Source organism: Thamnophis elegans, chromosome 12 (genome assembly GCF_009769535.1).
Source record: "Thamnophis elegans isolate rThaEle1 chromosome 12, rThaEle1.pri, whole genome shotgun sequence".
Lineage (NCBI taxonomy): Eukaryota > Metazoa > Chordata > Lepidosauria > Squamata > Colubridae > Thamnophis > Thamnophis elegans.
This window is the reverse complement of record NC_045552.1, coordinates 4,108,172-4,129,274: the sequence shown is the minus strand read 5'-3', so window position 1 is coordinate 4,129,274 and position 21,103 is coordinate 4,108,172. Positions and strand designations below refer to the sequence as shown.

Below are 21,103 nucleotides of genomic sequence, written 5' to 3'. Positions count from 1 at the left end.
TGCAAAATCTCCATTCCCTCCACACTCCAGGGGAAGGATACTGCAAAATCTCCATTCCCTTCCCACTCCAGGGGAAGGATACTGCAAAATCCCCATTCCCTCCACACTCCAGGGGAAGGATACTGCAAAATCTCCATTCCCTCCCCACTCCAGGGGTGGGATACTGCAAAATCTCCATTCCCTCCACACTCCAGGGGAAGGATACTGCAAAATCTCCATTCCCTCCACACTCCAGGGGAAGGATACTGTAAAATCTCCATTCCCGCCCCACTCCAGGGGAAGGATACTGCAAAATCCCCATCTCCTCCCCACTCCAGGGGAAGGATACTGCAAAATCTCCATTCCCTCCCCACTCCAGGGGAAGGATACTGCAAAATCCCCATCTCCTCCCGATGAGCTGGGACTTGGCAGGCAGAGAATAGATGGTGGCAGCGCCAGTCAGAGGCTGACTCTATAAACTGCTTTGAGAGGGTTGTAAAGCACTGTGAAGCAGTATATAAAAATGCTATTGCTCTTCCTTTTTCTTTCTTTCCTTCTTTCTAATTCTTCCTTCCTTCCTTCCTTCTCTCCGTTCCATGGTGCACAGTGGTTAGAATGCAGCATTGCAGACTAACTCTGCCCACAGCCAGCAGTTCAATCCTGACCAGCTCAAGATTGACTCAAGACTTCCATCCTTCCAAGGTGGGTAAAATGAGGACCCAAAATTGTTGGGGGGGGCAAGAGGCTGACTCTGTAAACCGCTTAGAGAGGGCTGTAAGTCGAAGTGCTATCGCTAACCTCTGTCTCGCTTAGGGACAGAAATGTTGGGGTGAATCGCGGCCGCAAATCGAGGACTATCTGTATTCTGAAAACCCCACAGTCAGATAGTAGCCAGAGAGGGGGCTATTTTCAATCCTGTGATTTATGTTCACTGCCCTCCTCCTGAAAAGCTTTGGGGGGGAGGGCAGGGACTACAGGAGAACAAAATCAAGAGCCCCCCCCCCTACCCCCCCCCACTTACAATGCAACGTGAGATTGAAAGGTTGCGATTCCTCCGTGCTGACCATCCCGTTTGGCATCTTGTAGCTGAGTTTGCATTGGAAAACGGAGTTTTTGTCTGCTTTTTTGGGACGCATGTAGAGCACGCTGGATCTGGAATATAGTCCCGAGGCTTCCTTCACTGTCCTCACCACCTCGTAGATCTCTGGGAAGGAAAGACAACACGACGAAGATGAAATTCGCAACAGATAACGTCCACTGTTTCAAATGTGTGTAGGCTGGAGGTGGGGTTTTTGTTGCCCCCCCCCCGTCAGGGTTCCAAATAGCATCCAAAAGTAAATCAGAGTCCGAGGCAAAGTATTGCCCAAAGTTCCAATTGATTAAGAGAGCCACGTTGGCACATCTGGGAAAGCCCGAATCTGAAAGCTTCCCGGGTTTTCCCCACCCAGTTGAAAGTTTAATATCTTGCCCCCCACACCCACAAGCCCATCCCATGGTCCAATCTTCCACTGCCATGCTGGCAGCTTCCACCCATCCAGTTCCAGTGCAGAGGTGCAGAGACAGAGGATGACTTTGGCTTTCTAGAAAGAATGTTGTTCTGGCTACATAGCATCTAACTCCGTACAATCCCTCCCTCCCATTTTCCCACCATAGAAAAGGCATAGCAGAATAATAGAAAGTGTGGCAGGGCAAAGATCCAAAAGAAAAGATGGCTGCAGGCCTGACAAATCAAGTGGGCGGGTGCAATTGTGTATTCTTTCTTTCTTTCTTTTTTTCTTTCTACCTTCCGCTCTCTCTCTCTCTCTCTCTCTCTCTCTCTCCATTTACATCTGTCTGTCCCTCCATCTCTCTCTCTCTCCATTTACATCAGTCTGTCTTTCCCTCCATCTCTCTCTCTCTTCATTTACATCTGTCTATCTGTCCCTCCATCTCTCTCTCTCTCTCTCTCTCTCTCTTCATTTACATTGGTCTGTCTGTCCCTCCATCTCTCTCTCTCTCTCTCTCTCTCTCTCTCTCTTCATTTACATCTGTCTATCTGTCCCTCCATCTCTCTCTCGCTCTCTCTCTCTTCATTTACAGGTCTGTCTGTCCCTCCATCTCTCTCTCTATCTCTTTCTCTCTCTCTCTCTCCCCTCCTCTTTCTCTGCCAATTTTTCCTATTGCATGTCCAAGTTTAAAGGGTGTCTCTTTATGGGTCTGCCAATCCGAGACCCCTTGGGGGGGGGGGAAATACCTGGCTGTCCCTCCTTCTATTCAATGAACAAAGAAAGAAACGGCTTCCTTACCTTTGTTGTGTTCGGTGGTAATATTCAGAAACTGCCCATCTTTGTACCAGCTGACGGTTGGCGCGGGGTAGCCATTTTTCCCCGTGCACATAGCTATCTGAGAAAGGACAGGGGGGGCTGCTTAGAAAGGCCTTAACAAGCCCTGGGACCCCCTCCTGGGACCCCCCCTCCCCAGCTCCAAAACGGTCTATGTAGCCTTGTTTTCAACTCCATGCACCTGGGCGCATCCCACGCGCAGGAGCAAAGCACATGTGCCAAAGGCAGCATATTCATGCGTGGAAGATGCGTACACACGCAACAAAAGTGAGCACATGCGCACGCTCACAGTGGCAAACTGATTGTAAACCTAAGTGTATCCCCCCTCCCCCCCAGCTGCCCTGGGACTTCCACAGTGGGTGTGTATGTGTGAAAAATCGAAACCTGCTATTCCATCAACAAAACTTTTGCCTTTTTTTATCCTGAATCTCGCGCTTATGAAAACAAGGCAAAGTACTGACCACACAGCCCTGGCTTTTATCTTGAGTTTTCTGACCCCCACCCCCTCACTCCCCAAAGATGACCCTGGAGTTATATGCTCATCCTGTGTGAATGTACCCTGTTTCCCTGAACATAAGACCTCCCCGGGGAATAATAGCAATAGCATAGCAGTTAGACTTATATACCACTTCATAGGGCTTTCAGCCCTCTCTAAGCGGTTTACAGAGTCAGCATATCGCCCCCAACAATAATCCGGGTCCTCATTTTACCCATCTCGGAAGGATGGAAGGCTGAGTCAACCCTGAGCCGGTGAGATTTGAACAGCCGAACTGCAGAACTGCAGTCAGCTGAAGTGCTGCATTTAACCACTGCGCCACCTTGGCTCTATAAGCTGAATCGGGCTTTGGAGCGCATGCGCTAAAATAACCCCCTCCCCGAAAATGAGCCCTCCCCAAAAATATTGCAACACAGCAGCAGCCATGAGATGACCACGCCCGCCATCTCCTGCACCTCAAAAATAGTAAGACCTCCCCGAATATAAGGCCAAGCGCTTATTTCAAAGGGGGGGGGTGTCAAAAGAAAATAAGACCCCGTCTTATTTTCGGGGAAAAACACACGGTATTCATTCCACAAATAATTATAAACCATGATCTATTAGGTGAAGGCTAATGCAACCTCTGTCTCTTTTATGGAGGATTTGCAGCCCTCTGAACAGAATTGCTGAAAGATTTTAAAAATGGGCCATCGTTAGGGACAAAGAATCTTTAAAATCCCCTCTCCCCCGTCATAAATATCATCCAATTAAAAACACAATGACTATATATGTATACTTTTTGGTTCTGGTTTTTTTTTTTTTTAAAAGGAGGAGGAAGATATATGTCAAAATTAAATATGTATAGTGAAAAGGAATGATAAATACCATCAACGTAAAATGGAGCTTGCTCAGAAGCTGAAATACACCCAGTAAATAAGATGAAGAGAGTGAAGTAGAGGTAAGGGAAGAAGAGAGGGATAGGAGAGAGGGCAGGGGGGGAGAGCCGAGGTGGCGCAGGGGTTAGGGTGCAGTACTGCAGGCCACTTCAGCTGACTGTTATCTGCAGTTCGGCGGTTCTAATCTCAGTGGCTCAAGGTTGACTCAGCCTTCCATCCTTCCGAGGTGGGTAAAATGAGAACCCAGATTGTGTGGGGGCGATATGCTGACTCTGTACACCGCTTAGAGAGGGCTGAAAGCCCCATGAAGCGGTATATAAGTCTAACTGCTATTGCTAAGAGGAGGAGAGAAAGGCGGCGTGGAAAGGGGAGAGAGGAGAAGGAGAGAGGAAGGGGAAGTAGAGAACAGAGGGATGACGGAGGGAAGAAAGGAGGGAGGGAGGGTGAGGAGAGAGGGAGAAGAAAGTGATGGATACAGTGCAAATATGGTGTACGGAGAGCAGAAGAGCCAATAATTGTTTTTGGGAGTGGATGGTAAGACAAATTGATGTAAACATTTAATAATACAATACAATGTTGGCTGTATAATAGTATACATGTGATTATGTGTTATGAAAGTGAAAAAAATAAAAAAGGACTACTGTAAACATCCTCCCTGCATTTAAAGAGAGACAAACTCACCTCCAAAGCAACATCAGCAGTGACAGAGAGGGTCCCGGAGTTCTGCGTGAGCTCAGGGGGTTCGGGTGGATCTATGAAGAGAGCCAATTGGTCAGAGAGAGAGATCCAGAGAGCGGGCCAAAATAGGCGACCGGCTTGTTAGTTAAGTCTCGGCATCCTGAGGTGGCGAAATTTCTTCCCCCACTAAAATACAGATGTCCAGTTGTGACCGAAGCTGCAACCAAAACCTCCATTGCAAAGCAAGTTTGTTTAAGCGCTAAGGATTCCCCTCCGTGACTTGGCTCCACTCTTAGCTGATTAATCATCACCGCTGCCGTTTGTGTCTATTTATTTATTTTGTGGTTTTATTGTTTGCATTTTTTTTTTAAAAAAAATAGATTTAATCGTTTTACAAGTTTAGAGTTGTAAGTCACTTGGCTGTGTTGGGTGGAGGGAGGGAGGAAAGGGAAGGAAGGAAGGAGTACTGGCAGTGGGCAGAATTAGCCTGCAATGCTGCATTCTTACAGGAAGGAAGGAAGGAAGGAAGGAAGGAAGGAAGGAAGGAAGGAAGGAAGGAAGGAAGGAAGGAAGGAAGGAAGGAAGGAAGGAAGGAAGGAAGGAGGGACAGAGGGAGGGAGGGAGGGAGGGAGGGAGGGAAGGAAGGAAGGAAGGAAGGAAGGAAGGAGTTTTGAACGAGGCTTCCCAAGGACCTGAAGCAAACTCCTTGTCCCGACAAAAAAACCTTTTATTAACTGACAGTGAATTCTGCTCATTCACATCCAAGGGAGGATTTACGGTCACAGACCTTATCTGGCTTGGGAGGATTTAGAGCCACAGACCTTATCTGGCTTGGAGAGCTGCCAGGCCAATATCTGCAGAACTTGGCAAGGAGTCTCGGAGAGTCACGAACCAATGAAGAGAACTAATTGTCTCCTGCAAACTCCACTCCCCTTTCGCTCCTCTTTTATTCCCTCTGGGAGGGGCCATTCATCGTCCACCCGTGGCCTTACTCCCTTGCTCCTTAGCAGTTTCCTTCGTCTGGCAACTCTGTCCATGCACACACTGGGAATAGGCTCCAGCTGTTCTTCTGCCTCACTGATGTCTGACTCTGAAGGCAGCTGATAAATGTCAGACAGCCTTGGCCTCATTTCTGCCTCCGACACAGAGCCCTCCTCAGAGCCTTCCCCAGACTCCAGGACTGGCCCAGGCTCCCCTGCGCATATGCTCCAGTTTTGGCACTCGATGCCGAAAAGGCTCGCCAACACTCATCTAAACCAAACTGGCCCACTTTTCAAGATGGGTGGACTTCAACTCCCAGAATTCCCCAGCCAGATGGCTGGGGAATTGTGGGAGTTGAAGTCCACCCATCTTAAAAGTGGGCCAGGTTGAGAACCAGAGCTCTAAATGCCCCCCCAGGCTGAGGTATACTTGCAAATCCAAAGCTTTGTCTTGGCACAACGTTATAAAACAAACCTTCCCATCAAAGAAAACACAAAAAGAAACCAGCCAGGAAAAAGTAATAAACCAGAGCAGGGTTCCAGGAACTTAAGTTCAGCCATTGCTGTTTGGTCAAAGAATGGGAAATGATTGAGTGTTTTCCGTTTGTCAGCAATGAAGGTGTCGGGCAAACACAGCTGCTTCTGTTTGCGCCCGCTGAGTTTTTTTAAGCATCTCTCCGAATCCCATCAGGGAGCAAAAGCAAATGAAGCAAAGCGAGTGGGGAGAGGTGGGGATTGCTGCAGATGGGGAAGAGAGACAGCGTAGAATGGATGTATGTGTGTGTGACTTTGGGCCAATCACCATGGGACAGTGAGTTCTAGTCCCGCCTTAGGCATGAACAGGATGGGAGACTTTGGGCCAATCACCATGGGACAGTGAGTTCTAGTCCCGCCTTAGGCATGAATGCCGGATGGGAGACTTTGGGCCAATCACCAGGGGACAGTGAGTTCTAGTCCCGCCTTAGGCATGAATGTCGGATGGGAGACTTTGGGCCAATCACCAGGGGACAGTGAGTTCTAGTCCCACCTTAGGCATGAATGACGGATGGGAGACTTTGGGCCAATCACCAGGGGACAGTGAGTTCTAGTCCCACCTTAGGCATGAATGCCGGATGGGAGACTTTGGGCCCATCACTAGGAGACAGTGAGTTCTAGTCCCGCCTTAGGCATGAATGCCGGATGGGAATCTTTGGCCCAATCACCAGGAGACAGTTAGTTCTAGTCCCGCCTTAGGCATGAATGCCGGATGGGAATCTTTGGGCCCATCACTAGGAGACAGTGAATTCTAGTCCCACCTTAGGCATGAATGGAGGATGGGTGACTTAGGGCAATCACCAGGAGAGACTGAATTCTAGTTCTATCTTAGGCACACAAGCCAGGTGGGAGACCTAGGGCCAATCACCAGGAGGCTGTGAGTTCTAGCTCCGCGTTAGGCATCAAAGCCAACTTGGGTGACTTTGGGCCAATTCCATTCTCTCTGCTCCACCCACCTCACAGGGTTGTTGTTGTTGTTGTGGGGGAAAGATAAGGAAGGAGGGATATTAAATGTTTGCCACCTTGAGTTATTCATAAGAAATAATAACGGCGGGATAGAAACAACGAATATAGATTCTCTTACCGAAGACCTTGAGTTGGGTCCTCCCAGTGTCACTTCCGAAACCGCTGGTCACTTGGCAGGAGAACAACTTCTCGTCATTCACGTCGATGGCAGTGATGACCAGGCTGTTGTTGGCATCCATGAAGACCCGTTCCGTATACTCCGTTCCTCTGTCCACTCCTACCTTGCCCTTGTCGTTGTAGGCCACACGCAGCTGCTTGCTCCTTGTCTTGTCCATCTGGAAGTTTGACACACGGACGTGTTTATGGGTTCCTCCCACCTCTGCTCCTATAGAGGTGGACTTCATCCGTGGACGCTCCCGTGCCCTCTTCCCCTTGGCAAACCCACAATACTCACAGTGAACCATTCCACCAGGGGGTAATCCTGCTCTTCCACCCCCGTGTAAGGGCAGAAAATGGGCACCTGCTGGCCCATAACCACCTCCATCTCGGCTACCATAGACACCTGGACCTTCGCCTGGCATCCTGCAGGGGAGAAGAAAAGGGCCATCAGAAGGACTCAACAAACATCAGAAGGCCTCAGAAGACCAAGAAAGTCCTCTAGAACAGTGTTTCTCAACCTTGGCAACTTGAAGATGTCTGGACTTCAACTCCCAGAATTCCCCAGCCAGCGGATGAAGTCCAGACATCTTCAAGTTGCCAAGGTTGAGAAACACTGCTCTAGAAGTGCCGCTCAAGGTCCAGCTCTGGTTGGCATGAAGGCCTTCCAGATATGATGGGATCACCAACTGCTTCCTAATTATGCTTGGTCCCTGCTTCTTCCCTCCCACTCTTCAGATGACCAGGTTGGGCTCTGAGGCAGCCAGCAGCTGTTGTGGCCCACAGTTGTGGCAGCAGAGTCGAAAAGTGAGGAGGTTGGGGAAGAACATGGGCCAGTCCTGGGGTCTGAGGAAAGCTCAGACGAGGGCAGAGAGCGAGGTAGACTGCAGTGAGGCAAAAGAACAGCTGGAGCCTGTTCCCAGTGTGCACATGCGCAGGGCTGCCAGAAGACAAGAACAGCTAAGAAAGGAGGGTCGACTTGGGAGTAAAGCCACACCTTGGAGGTGATTGGCCCCTCCCATAGGACACAAAAGAGGAGCGAATGGGGAGGGGGCTTTTGCAGGAAACAATTTGTCCCTTCGGTTGTTTCAAGAGTGGAAAGTTCTGTTTATGACTATAAGAGACTCTGTGCCAAGTTTTGCCTTGCTCTGCGTTTGGAAACTAGTTATCTAGCAGTTCTCCAAGCGAGATAAGGTTCGTCTTGATAAATATTCCTCTGAAAGACTGTTTGCCAAGCCTTGCGGACTTGTGAATGAAAGGATGTAAATAAAAGAGGTTTTGTTGGGACCAAAATTTTGCTTCTTGCTTTCTATGGAAGCGTAGGTCAGAAGGGCATCCAAGCAAGACCACGGTTGACTAACTTGGCCCTTCTGTCTAATTTGGGTCAAGTTTTCAACGCTGTTGCCTTAGGAATTTTTCAGGCAATTACAACCTTAGAAAGCTACCTCACTGCGGTGGTTACTACAATCCAAAAAAGTTTGGATCAGGAGGAGCAAAAGCAGAAGATCTGAATTGCAATTCCCCCGTAAGTCCTTGACGTATGACGATATTTGGGACCAGAATTTCTGTTGCGAAGCACAGATGGTTGTTAAGTGAGTCCTGCCCGATTTTATGGCCTTTTTTTGGTCATGGTTATTAAGAGAATCACTGCAGTTGAATCACAATAAGGTCATTAAGAAAATGTGCCTCCCCCCAAAAAAAATTTGGTTTTGCTGGTCAGATGTCATTTGGGAAGGTCACAAATGATGCTGATACAACCAGGGACGTGCAGTCAGGGGAGGCGGGGCCTCACCAGTGTCATGAGGAAAAGAAAAGAATAATTAAAATAATTAAAAAGGCTCAGGTAGTTGCTGCTAGACTCCAGAGTCACAGTGGATGACCCTGAGTCTGCTTAGTGCTAACTGCAGGGGGAGGCGAGAGAACTATGGGCCTCCTTTGCATAAGGAATTTTTCACCCTTTAACCCTTGCTCAGTTAAGCAAGGGTTAAAAGGCTAAAAATTCCTTATGCAAAGGAGGCACGTGATTCTCCCGCCTCCTGATCTGGGAGCAGCAAATCGTGCCTAAGTTGCTTTTTTATTTAATTTTTTGAATCATACAGCCCATAAATATATGGCAGTTACCAATCGCCTGGATTTTTGATTACTGTGACCGTGGGGATTCTGTGACCATCGTAAGTGTGAGAACCAGTTCCCCCACCCCCGGAAGTTATTGCAACATCATATGGTCGCTAAACAAAGAGTTATAAGATGAGGATTAGCCGTAATGAACCACTGACAATCTCTATAGATCAGTGTTTCTCAAGCGTGGCCCCTCTAAGATGGGTGGACTTCAATTCCCAGAATTCCCCAGCCAGCCATGCTGGGAGTTGAAGTCTGGGAGTTGAATTCTGGGAGTTGAAGTCCACCCCATTTAAAATGGCCAAAGTTGACAAAAAGGTGCTCTAAATTCTGCGTATATCAAAAGTAGATAGTGAGGCCTGCATTCCTCACCGAGATGGCAAGACTGTCCATTTTTTTCCCCGTTGAAAAAGAAAAGTTCCCTTTTTGTTCTGCTAAGTTTCGGACTCACCGCCAATTCACTCCCAAGCATGCAAACTGCCCCCCGTTTCGTGTCCTCCCTTGGCTGTCGGGACATTGCAGCTGAAAAGCCTTCCCAGGTTTTGTAGCTGGAGAGTAACCTCAGCTTCTTTTCCTTCAGCCTTGCTAAAAATATCCAGCATCCCTGCTCCAAAGGCCCGTCCCAGTTAAAGAACACAGAAATCCCTAAATGGGAAATGCACATCATTTCATTTTGCATTTCCTTCGCCACAGAAAACAATGTGGGGTTCTCCATTCAAAGGGCTGGCGCACGCCGCCAAAACCCTTGAAGATTTTTCAGCTCTCACAAATCAAGCGGCCCAACTTTTGGGGCTGCGCCCAGCGGTAGCCACTGCTCGGTTTGCAAACTTGTCGGAAATGGGGACATAGTGAAGGGCAGGACAAATTTAAATTCAATTGAAATGTCGAGATTCGATGAATTGCAATTTACTCCGTGGGTGGGTAGTAAGCCGACTTGCGGCCTAGCGCAGATGATCTGACCAATCCGGTCCCTGTTCTGGCTTAGGCAGTTTGGAGAGATCTGTTCACTTTTTTTCCCCCAAGCTGCTGGATCCAACAAGGAAAGATCACTAGGTTCTCACCAAAATCTAGCCTGATATCCCTTGTGAAAGGCCGGGTTCGTCAATGAGACTAGAGGTCTATCTATGCAGCTCGAGGCACCAGCTGCTTGTAAAAGGCATGCAGTGTCTGTCTGTCTGTCTATCTTCCATTATCCATCAATCCATTCCTCTATCATACACCCATCCATCCATTGCTCTCTCCCCATCCATCCATCATCTATCATTTACCTATTTACTATTATCTCTCTCTCTCTATCTGCAATATCATCCATCCATTCCTCTTTCATTCATCCATCTGCCATTCATCCACTATAATCAATCTATCTATCTATCTATCTATCTATCTATCTATCTATCTATCTATCTATCTATCTATCTATCTATCATCTATCTATCTATCTATCTATCTATCTATCTATCTATCTATCTATCTGCAGTATCATCCATCCATCCCTCTTTCATTCATCCACCTGCCATCCAGCCACCCATCCATTGCTCTTTCTCTATCTATCATTTACCAATTTACTTTTATCTATCTATCTATCTATCTATCTATCTATTTATCTATCTATCTATCTATCTATCTATCTATCTATCTATCTATCTATCTTTCTGATCCATTATCCATCCATCCATTCCTGTATCATCCATCCAGTCACCCATCCAGTCACCCATCCATTATCTATCTATGTATCTACCTACCTACCATATCTACCTACCTACCTACCTACCATATCTATCTATCTATCTATCTATCTATCTATCTATCTATCTATCTATCTATCTATCTATCAATCATCTATCTCTCCCTCTCTCTGTCTCTATCTCTATCTCTCTAATCTATCTATGTATCTCTCTCTCTCTCTATTTCTATCTCTATCTATCTCTCTAATCTCTCTCTCTCTCTCTAATATCTATCTATCTATCTATCTATCTATCTATCTATCTATCTATCTCTCTCTCTCTCTCTCTCTCTCTCTCTCTCTAATCTACCTACCTACCCACCATATCTATCTGTCTGTCTGTCTGTCTGTCTGTCTATCTATCTCTATCTATCTATCTATCTATCTATCTATCTATCTATCTATCTATCTATCTATCTATCTATCATCTACCTACCTACCTACCTACCTACCTACCTACCATATCTATCTATCTATCTATCTATCTCTATCTCTCTCTCTCTCTCTCTCTCTCTCTCTCTCTCTCTCTCTCTCTCTCTCTCTAATCTACCTACCTACCCACCATATCTATCTGTCTGTCTGTCTGTCTGTCTGTCTATCTATCTATCTATCTATCTATCTATCTATCTATCTATCTATCATCTACCTACCTACCTACCTACCTACCTACCATATCTATCTATCTATCTATCTATCTATCTATCTATCTATCTATCTATCTATCTATCTATCTATCTATCATCTACCTTCTATCATGAGCTCTTGGACCGGAGACCACAAAGAAATCCCAAAATGTAGGTGAACCTGGGAAGACAAGGCAGCCCCTCCCCCAAAAGAAAAAAAATGCCAAGTCCATGGGTCTCTCTAGAAAATCAGGAGAAATTGTGTTGGACTGCAAAGAAACGACTTGTTTTGTAGCCTCCTAGTTGCCCAAGGAAACTATGGTTACTGTTTTTAACTGTGCTTTTAACTGTGTTTTTAATTTGTTTTTGTTTTTTAAATGGGTGGTTTTTAATTGTGTCAGGTTTTTGTACTATTTTATGATGTTATTTGTACATTATACACTTAGGTGAGATGGGTGGTATAGAAACTAGATAGGTAGGTAGGTATTAGATATTGGGATATTAGATAGATATTAACGTTCAGCCAAGGCCTGGTGCTGTAAAACCTGCCAGTCCCAATTTCTAGATTTTCACTTTTAAGGGCTTGAAAAGAAAAGGGGGAAAAGCTCTTAATTTTAGCCATGCTAAAAATGGCATCAAAACCAACGGGACAGCGAAAGATGGACTTGTATGGCAGTTCTATTAAAATCTTCCCTTCTTGACGGTGGAAATAGGCAGGATCCTGTACAGTGACAAGTATTCCCGAAGTGCTTTGAAGGCAGAGGGTACGATCCAGCACCGCGAGAGAAAGAAACTTCTGTCTTTTTCCCTTCTGGATGTGGTAAACCACAGCCCAGCCAACAGCCTTTCCCTTTCTCCTACTTACAGTGTCAAACAGTTATTATATGCCCCTGGCCCCTCTTAAGGCAATCTTGAATAAATATGGGCTGGGATGGAGGGGCGGGGGGGGGGGGGCAGGAGAGAAATAAAGCAGCTCTTTGCCTCTGCAAAAGGGGGGGCGAAAGGGGGGGGGAGGCGATCCAGGATATGAAAGGCCCCCACAGCAGCCGAGCAAGGAGCAGCTGCTTGAGATTCCAGGCTGGCACTCAGGGCTTTGTTCCCAGATAAATCCCTCCAAATTGGGGTGGGTGGAAAGGGAGGGGGGGCTGAGAAGAGAGGAGGAGGAGGAGGAGGAGGAGGAGGAGGAGGAGGAGGAGGGGCTGCTTTCATCTCTCCCCCCCCCCCTCCCCGTTGGAGAGCAGGAAGGGGAATTCTTGCAAGGCAAGGTGCCCAGAAACTCCTCAGTGCCAGGGAAGCAGCTGGCAAAGTGGACTGTGGGGGGGGGGGGGAGAGGAAAGAAGGAAGATAGTGAAAGAAAGAGAGGAGGAACAAATAGAGAAAAGAAAAAGAAAGACAAGAGAAAGGAAGAGGAGAGAAAGAAAGAAAGAGAATGAATGAAAGGAAAGAAGGAAGGAAACGAAGGAAAGAATAGAGAGAAAGAAAAATAGAAAAAATAAAGAGAAAGAGAAGAAAGAGAAAGGAAAAGAAAGGGAAAAAGGGTGGAGGAAGGAAGCGGGAAGGAAGGGAGAGAGGGAAGGGGGAATGGAAGGAAGGAAGGTGAGGGAGGAAGAAAGGGAGGAAGGAAGAAGGGAGGAACAAAGGAAGGAGAGGGAAGGAGGGAGGCGGAAAAAATGAAGGGAGGAAGGAGGGGGAAAGGAAGAAGGAGAGGAGGGAGGGAACGAAGGAAGGTGAGGGAGGAAGAGAGGAAGGAAGGAAGGAGAGAAGGATGGAGGAATAAAGGAAGGAACAAAGGAAGGGGAGGGAAGGAGGGAGGGGGAAAGAAGGGAGGAAGGAGGGAGAAGGAAGAAAGAGAGAAAAGGAAGGAAGGAACGAAGGAAGGAAGGAGACGGAAGGAGGGAGGCGGAATGAATGAAGGGAGGAAGGAGAGGGAAAGGAAAGAGAGGAGGGAGGGAATGAAGGAAGGTGAGGGAGGAAGAGAGGAAGGAAGGAAGGAAGGAAGGAAGGAAGGAGAGAGGGATGGAGGAATAAAGGAAGGAACAAAGGAAGGGGGGGAAGGTGAAAGAAGGGAGGAAGGAGGGAGAAGGAAGAAAGAGAGAAAAGGAAAGAAGGAAGGAAGGAAGGAAGGAAAGAAGGAAGGGAGGGAGGGAGGAAGGAAGGAGAGGGAGGGAGGGATGGCCCAGGAATTCTGGGAGTTGAAGTCCACAAGCCATAAAAGAGCCATTGTTCCCACCCCTGGATTAAAACATCAGCAGACTTACTTTCCATTCCACACAACTATCGCAAGACCTCCGAAGGAAGGTGAGAAGAGAGAATTGCATTAAAACCTTCCAGCCCTGAAAGACCAGGGAGGCCAAATTAAAACACGTTTCTTCCCAGCGTTACTCAAACCGGAGCCCCCCCTGAGGATCTTAATACGCCAAGAGGCCCTGCGGCAAAGATGTGTAAGCGGCTGAGCTACCTGGTGAAAGATTTTAGTTGCAAATATTCCCGCACAGCCTTCCCATCCCGAGGACTTTCTTTGGACGTGTCACAACGAGTGTGTGGGTCAACCCTAGTATCTTCAAGTGGACTTCAACTCCCAGAATTCCCCAGCCAGCCATTTTGCTGAGTTGAGAAATGCGATTTCTACTGCATTTGGACTTGAAAAGAAGAAAAGTTTTAGTTGCAAGTTATTCTTTCTCATTTTTTATCTTCTTGGACTTATTTTCAGGGAATTTTTTTCCTACTGTAGTGGGTCTCAAATCTCAGCCACTTTTAAGATGGGTGGACTTCAACTCCCAGAATTCCCCAGTCAGCCATGCTGGCTGGGGAATTCTGGGAGCTGAAATCTACCAGTTGTTGAGATAGCGAAATTCTCTTTTTATTCTGACTTGAAGAAAGATTTTAGTTGCAAATATTGTCTCTCTGTATGTGTTTGTTTGTGTTTGTGTTTTTGTGTGTGTGTGTGTGTGTGTGTGTGTGTGTGTGTGTGCATTCTTCTATTTCAGCGTGCCTCAAAACCTCAACAATCTGAAAACGGCTGGACTTGGCTGGCTGGGGAATTCTGGGAGTTGAAGTCCAGCAGTGGCTGCGATCAAGGAACCTGATTGCATTTTGATTTAAGAGAGAGGAAGGGCACGGTTTGAAGCATTCAAGGTTGCTGCTAAAAACAGCTCCCTTGCGAGAATTTTAGTTTGTGTTCTGACATCCTGTGTTTGAGATAGATAAACTCTCTAGGCAAAACATTTGGGGGGGAGGAGGGAGGGTATGTTGTGGGCCTGTTCCCAGCTCTCTTTTATAAAGAGCCTAATAGAATTGAATGGAGTAGAGTAGAAATATGGAATAGAAGAGAAGAGATGAGAAGAGTAGAATAGAGAACAGAGGACAGAAAATAGAATAGAATAGAATAAGGAATAGAATAGAATAAGGAATAGAATAGAATGGAATAGGAAAGAAGAGAAGAGATGAAAAGAGAAGAGTAGAATAGAGAATAGAGGACAGAGGGCAGAAAATAGAATAGAATAAGGAATAGAATAGAATAGGAAAGAATAGAATGGAATGGAGTAGGAAAGAAGAGAAGAGATGAAAAGAGAAGAGTAGAATAGAGAATAGAGGACAGAGGGCAGAAAATAGAATAGAATAGAATAAGGAATAGAATAGAATGGAATAGGAAAGAAGAGAGGAGAAGAGTAGAATAGAGAATAGAGGACAGAGGGCAGAAAATAGAATAGGATGGAATGGAATCAAATCGAATCGAATAGGTTAGGAAAGAATAGAAGAGAAGAGAAGAGAAGAGAGTAGGGAATAGAATTAGAAATAAGAATAGAATAGAATAGAATAGTATAGAATTCTTTATTGGCCAAGTGTGATTGGACACACAAGGAATTTGTCTTTCGTGCATATGCTCTCAGTCTCCATAAAGAAAAATAAAATAAAATACATTCATCAAGAATCATAAGATACAAGTGATAGTCATGGGTTACTAATACTTAGTGCTAGTCATGGGTTACTAATAAGCAATCAAATCATACTAGGAAACAAATAAAACAAAATAAATTGTAAAGATACAAGCAACATGGTCATAGTCATAAGTGGGGAGACATAGGTATTAGGAAGGATGAGAAGAATAGTAACGCAGTCTTAGTAGATAATTTGACAGTGTTGTGGGAATTAGTTGTTTAGCAGAGGGATGGCGTTGGGGGAAAAACTCTCCTTGTGTCTAGTTGTCTTGGTGTGCAGTGCCCTATTGCATCATTTTGAGGGTAGGACAGTTGAAACCATTTATGTCCAGGATGCGAGGGGTCTGTAGATATTTTCCCAGCCCTCTTTTTCACTCATGCAGTGTACAGGTCCTCAATGGAAGGCAGGTTGGCAGCCATTGTTTTTTTCTACAGTTCTAAATATCCATTGAAGTCTCTGTCTCTCCTGTTGCGTTGCTTCAATTCTAATCCTGACCCAAAATATGATTCTCCCAACGTGATCAGATAAAAAATTGCTTTCTGCCAATCCAGGATAAAGCATATTTTATTTATATCTACCAGTAGTCCTTGAGTTACAACAGTACTGTTAGGGACTGTTGCAAAACTACAACGGCACTATAAAATGTGACATTATGGCTGTGGCAGCATCCCCAGGATCAAAATTCGGACGCGGAGCAAACTGACTGATATTTAAGATGTAGTTGCAATATCCCGGGTTTATGAGATTTCAAGAACCAGAGGACGTTGGTCACGAGAAAGAAGGAAAAAAATAAAATAAAAACATGCAACCTGGCCAGAAGTTCTCGGCAGAAGAGGAAAATTGCGTAAAAGAAGGAATTGAGAAAAACTAAACGCTTGAAGGTTAAGACACGGTGCATGCAAAAAAAAACCGAGGCCTCGAAGCCAGTGGCCGGGGAATTCTGGGAGTTAATGGCCACATATCTTACAGTTGCTGTGCTTGAGGAAAACACTGCTCCAAGCCATGTAGATTCAGACCCAGAAGGATGCCATGCATTCCATAGGGCCTCCCACCCCTTAAGCCCTTTTCCTTCCTTTAGATGCAAGCAGCCTCTTCTTCCTGAACGCTTTCGAATGGAGGGCTATTCTCACTGCGTAGAAGCTCGGCATTCAGAACTCAAGGGACAGTTTTTGAACTTCCCCAGCCGCAAGCTTTGGGCAAGGAAATGATAACCAGGAGCAGCTGCTCAAAATTGGATTTTCCTAGCTCCAGATCTGGAGGAGAGGACAAAGAGAAGGAGGGTAGAGACACGCAGGAGGAGGACAAAGGATGGAGGAGAAGGAGTGGGAAAGGGGAAGCAGGGGAGAGAGGGGAGGAGGAGGAGGAGGGATGAAGGACAAGGGATGGAGGAGAAGGAGTGGAAAAGGGGAAGCAGGGGAGAGAGGGGAGGAAGAGGAGGAGGGATGAAGGACAAGGGATGGAGGAGAAGGGATGGAGAAGGAGAAGGATGGGAAAGGAGAAAGGGAGAAGGTGGAGAAGAGATGTAGGATGGCAAAGGAGAAAAGGGGGGAGGAGGAAGAAGAAGGGGAAGGAGGAGAAGAGGAAGAAGAAGAAGAGGAGGAAGAGCTGGAGGAGGAGGAGGAGGAGGAGGAGGAGTCGAGTAGTACTTGGATGGATGGATGGATGGATGGATGGATGGATGGATGGATGGATGGATGGATAGGCAGGCAGGCAGGCAGACAGACAAACAGACAGACAGACCCAGAAAGAAGAAACATGAGCACAAACACACAAAATAAAGAATTATTTTGCAAACTAACTCTTAACAGGGACTTAACAAAACGAAACGGTCCAGCTTTCTCCAGCCCCCCCCCCAAAGGATTTGTGCCTTAAGCTAGGCTTCTTAAGGCACGAAAGGGAAGGTCTTATTCTACAACAACCCCCCCACCCCACCCCCAATGGAAAATGCACAAAGGCGGTTGTGGTAATGTTGCAATTATGCGATGCAGTATGTGCCTCCGGGGCACCAGCCGCGGTTTCTCCCCCCCCCCCCCACTGAGCGCATCTAAATTGTATGCAGATGAGGTTAATTATGCATAAACAGCTGCAGGTTAGCCAGCTTTAAGGCTTTTTGCTAATGTGGCGGTCGAAGCTGATCCCAGGCTGCTGGAGTGGACGGCTACCATAAATTTAATGAAACCAACAACAAGCACATGTGCCATCTGAAACTGTCAAAGCCAGACCCAGAGCCAAGATTCTCTCTTTGAAGGGTTTTCTCCTCTGCTTACTGGTGATTGTGTGTGTGTGTGTGTGTGTGTGTGTTTGTGTGTTTGTGTGTTTGTGTGTTGTATTTGTGCAGATAAATAAATAAAGGGAGACTAATATAGATCTATTTGAAGCTATTTAGCTCTCATCAGCTAGCCATACCCTTACTGGGATTCGAACCTGGGCTGTATTACATATTAGGCAGATGTGTTAACCACTAAGCCACAGGCTCTCCTCCTTTATCAGCTGAGCCAGGGAAATAGGTATGTAATTAGTGTTACAACCCCTGGTATGCCCAAATATGGGCGGAAGCTCACTGCTTCCATTCTCTGTCTATCGGCTCGTCATAAGAGACTATCTATCTATCTATCTATCTATCTATCTATCTATCTATCTATCTATCTATCTATCTATCTATCTATCTATATGTCCAATAGAACCACTTTAAAAAAAAAGTGCCTAACTATTTCCTGAGTGGCCACAAAACTAGCATATGTAGTTGAATTAAACGTCCTGTTTCTTTCTAAAACTTCTCTTGGATTTATCCATAGTTGGCCAACTGGGGGTCAAAAAAGCTCAATAAATCGCGTGCCGTGGGTGGGTGTCGCACGTTGGCTGTTGTGACCCATACTTTGAGTGACAGGGAGACACAGCAGAGGGATGAAAGAGCCACATGCGGCCACGGGTTGCTGACCCTTGGTCCATAATATCAGAGGCCTGCACTTCATCAAAAAAAAGACGCAGCTGTAATAAAGTTTGGAAGCTGCCAAAGGATTCTTATTTTTTGCAGTGAAAAAAATCTAGAGCGATTTCTCCCCCCCCCCCACCCAAAAAAAAAATTGTAGAAAGGCATGTTGTAAGAAGCCATTATATGTCCATTTCAGCCCTATTAATTGATGCAAAACAGACTGCCTTCTTTGGCTGGATGCACAGAATGGATATGCTAAACCACAAGACCGTAGCAATTTCTAAGCGCTATCCAAGTCTCTTTCCATCAGAGTCCATAGTGCTTCCTCCTGCCCCAACCTGCACATAATGGGATTTAAACCAAGAATAACGATGCTAGATTAATAATTAGCAATAGCAATAGCAGTTAGACTTATATACCGCTTCATAGGGCTTTCAGCCCTCCCTAAGTGGTTTACAGAGTCAGCATATCGTCCCCAACAACAATCCGGGTCCTCATTTCCCCCTCCTCAGAAGGATAAAAGGCTGAGTCAACCTTGAGCCGGTGAGATTAGAACCGCTGAACTGCAGATAACAGTCAGCTGAAGTGGCCTGCAGTGCTGCACCCTAACCACTGCGCCACCTCGGCTCCTAAAAGGCCCTTCCAAAACTTCACGTGGCTTGCAGGGAAATGTCCTTTCAGGTAATAGCAATAGCTGGTTGAATTTGGAAGCTAAGTAGGTTAGGATCCGGTTGACGTTTGGATGGGAGATTATCGGGAAAAATTGGTGGCAGAAGTTAAACTGGAAAATAACTGGAAAGCCAGCCTGGTGTAGTGGTGAAGGGGCAAGGGCTAGAAACCAGGAGGCTGGGAATTGTAGCCCGACTTTGGACATGGTGGTGACTTTGGCCCAATCACCAGGAGACGGAGAGTTCTAGTCCTGCCCTGGCTATGAAAGCCAGCTGGGTGACTTTGGGCCAATCACCAGGAAGTGGTGAGTTCTAGTCCCACTTTAGGCCCAAAAACTGGTTTGTGATTTTGGGCCAATCACGAGGAGACGGTGAGTTCTAGTCCTGCCTTGGCTATGAAAGCCAGCTGGGTGACTTTGGCCCCATCACCAGGAGATTGTGAGTTCTAGTCCCATCTTAAACATGAAAGGCAGCTGGGTGACTATGGGCCAATCACCAGGAGATTGTGAGTTCTAGTCCCGTCTTAAACATGAAAGGAAGCTGGGTGACTATGAGCCAATCACGAGGAGATTGTGAGTTCTAGTCCCACCTTAAACATGAAAGGAAGCTGGGTGACTATGAGCCAATCACGAGGAGATTGTGAGTTCTAGTCCCACCTTAAACATGAAAGGAAGCTAGGTGACTATGGGCCAATCACCAGGAGGTGGTGAGTTCTAGTCCTGCCTTGGCTATGAAAGCCAGCTGGGTGACTTTGGCCCAATCACCAGGAGATTGTGAGTTCTAGTCCCGTCTTAAACATGAAAGGCAGCTGGGTGACTATGGGCCAATCACCAGGAGGTGGTGAGTTCTAGTCCTGCCTTGGCTATGAAAGCCAGCTGGGTGACTTTGGCCCAATCACCAGGAGATTGTGAGTTCTAGTCCCATCTTAAACATGAAAGGCAGCTGGGTGACTATGGGCCAATCACCAGGAGATTGTGAGTTCTAGTCCCGTCTTAAACATGAAAGGAAGCTGGGTGACTATGAGCCAATCACGAGGAGATTGTGAGTTCTAGTCCCACCTTAAACATGAAAGGAAGCTAGGTGACTATGGGCCAATCACCAGGAGGTGGTGAGTTCTAGTCCTGCCTTGGCTATGAAAGCCAGCTGGGTGACTTTGGCCCAATCACCAGGAGATTGTGAGTTCTAGTCCCGTCTTAAACATGAAAGGCAGCTGGGTGACTATGGGCCAATCACCAGGAGGTGGTGAGTTCTAGTCCTGCCTTGGCTATGAAAGCCAGCTGGGTGACTTTGGCCCAATCACCAGGAGATTGTGAGTTCTAGTCCCGTCTTAAACATGAAAGGCAGCTGGGTGACTGTGGGCCAATCACCAGGAGATTGTGAGTTCTAGTCCTTGCCTTAGGCCTGAAAGCCGGCTGGCTGACTTTGGCCCACTCACCAGGAGATGGTGAGTTCTAGTGCCACCTTAACATAAAAGCCAACTGGGTGACTTAGGGCCAGTCCGCCCCTCTTAGCCCAATCCACCACACTGGGTGGTTGTTGTTATGGGGGAAATAGGAGGAGAAAAGAATATTAGATATGTTTGCCATCTTGAGTTATATATAAAGTCCTCAAGGCAGCGTTGGAAAAAAAAAATCTAAAAAATAAACTTTTAAAAAATGGTAACTCGGAAGCACCTAAGCCTAAAGCACGATTTGAAACCCGGCCAGGGTTTTTTTCTGCTGCCCTCCTTTCATCTCCTCCAGAAGGAGAAGAACACATCAACAGCTCAACCTATAATAACTGTAGCTTCAAAAGAGATCTGGAAGTACGGAAACCCAACTCCACCCGGATCCTTGAAAACTCTGGGCTAAAGATAGATTTTCATTGGCGTGAATATTTGGAAAAGCTCTCTGAATCCAAGGTTCTGCATTGTGAATATTCAGAACCAAGGCCAAAAAGTGGGTTGGTTTTTTTTAGGATTCTTCCTATCTTCCTTTGCAGGGTTGTGTCCTAAATTGGGCTGTTGTTGTTGTTGTTTTTGCATCTTGGCAACTTTAAGATGTGTGGACATCAAACTCCCAGAATTCCCCACTTATGCCCTAAATCAGCGATGGCTAACCTTGTCCTCGCGTACCG

General features: G+C 46.4%; 1 protein-coding gene across 1 annotated transcript in view; it reads right to left on the bottom strand.

Annotated features, from left to right (window-relative positions):
* LOC116515659 (basal cell adhesion molecule-like) overlaps positions 1 to 21,103 on the bottom strand; it is a 70,637-nt gene that overhangs the window by 14,748 nt on the left and 34,786 nt on the right. Inside the window, exons 2-6 of the mRNA XM_032227802.1 lie at positions 7,284 to 7,411; positions 6,948 to 7,164; positions 4,353 to 4,423; positions 2,265 to 2,361; positions 1,001 to 1,183 (exon numbers count right to left, since the gene is read on the bottom strand). Coding sequence (XP_032083693.1) covers positions 1,001 to 1,183; positions 2,265 to 2,361; positions 4,353 to 4,423; positions 6,948 to 7,164; positions 7,284 to 7,411 — 696 coding nt within the window. The remainder of the gene's footprint in view (positions 1 to 1,000; positions 1,184 to 2,264; positions 2,362 to 4,352; positions 4,424 to 6,947; positions 7,165 to 7,283; positions 7,412 to 21,103) is intronic.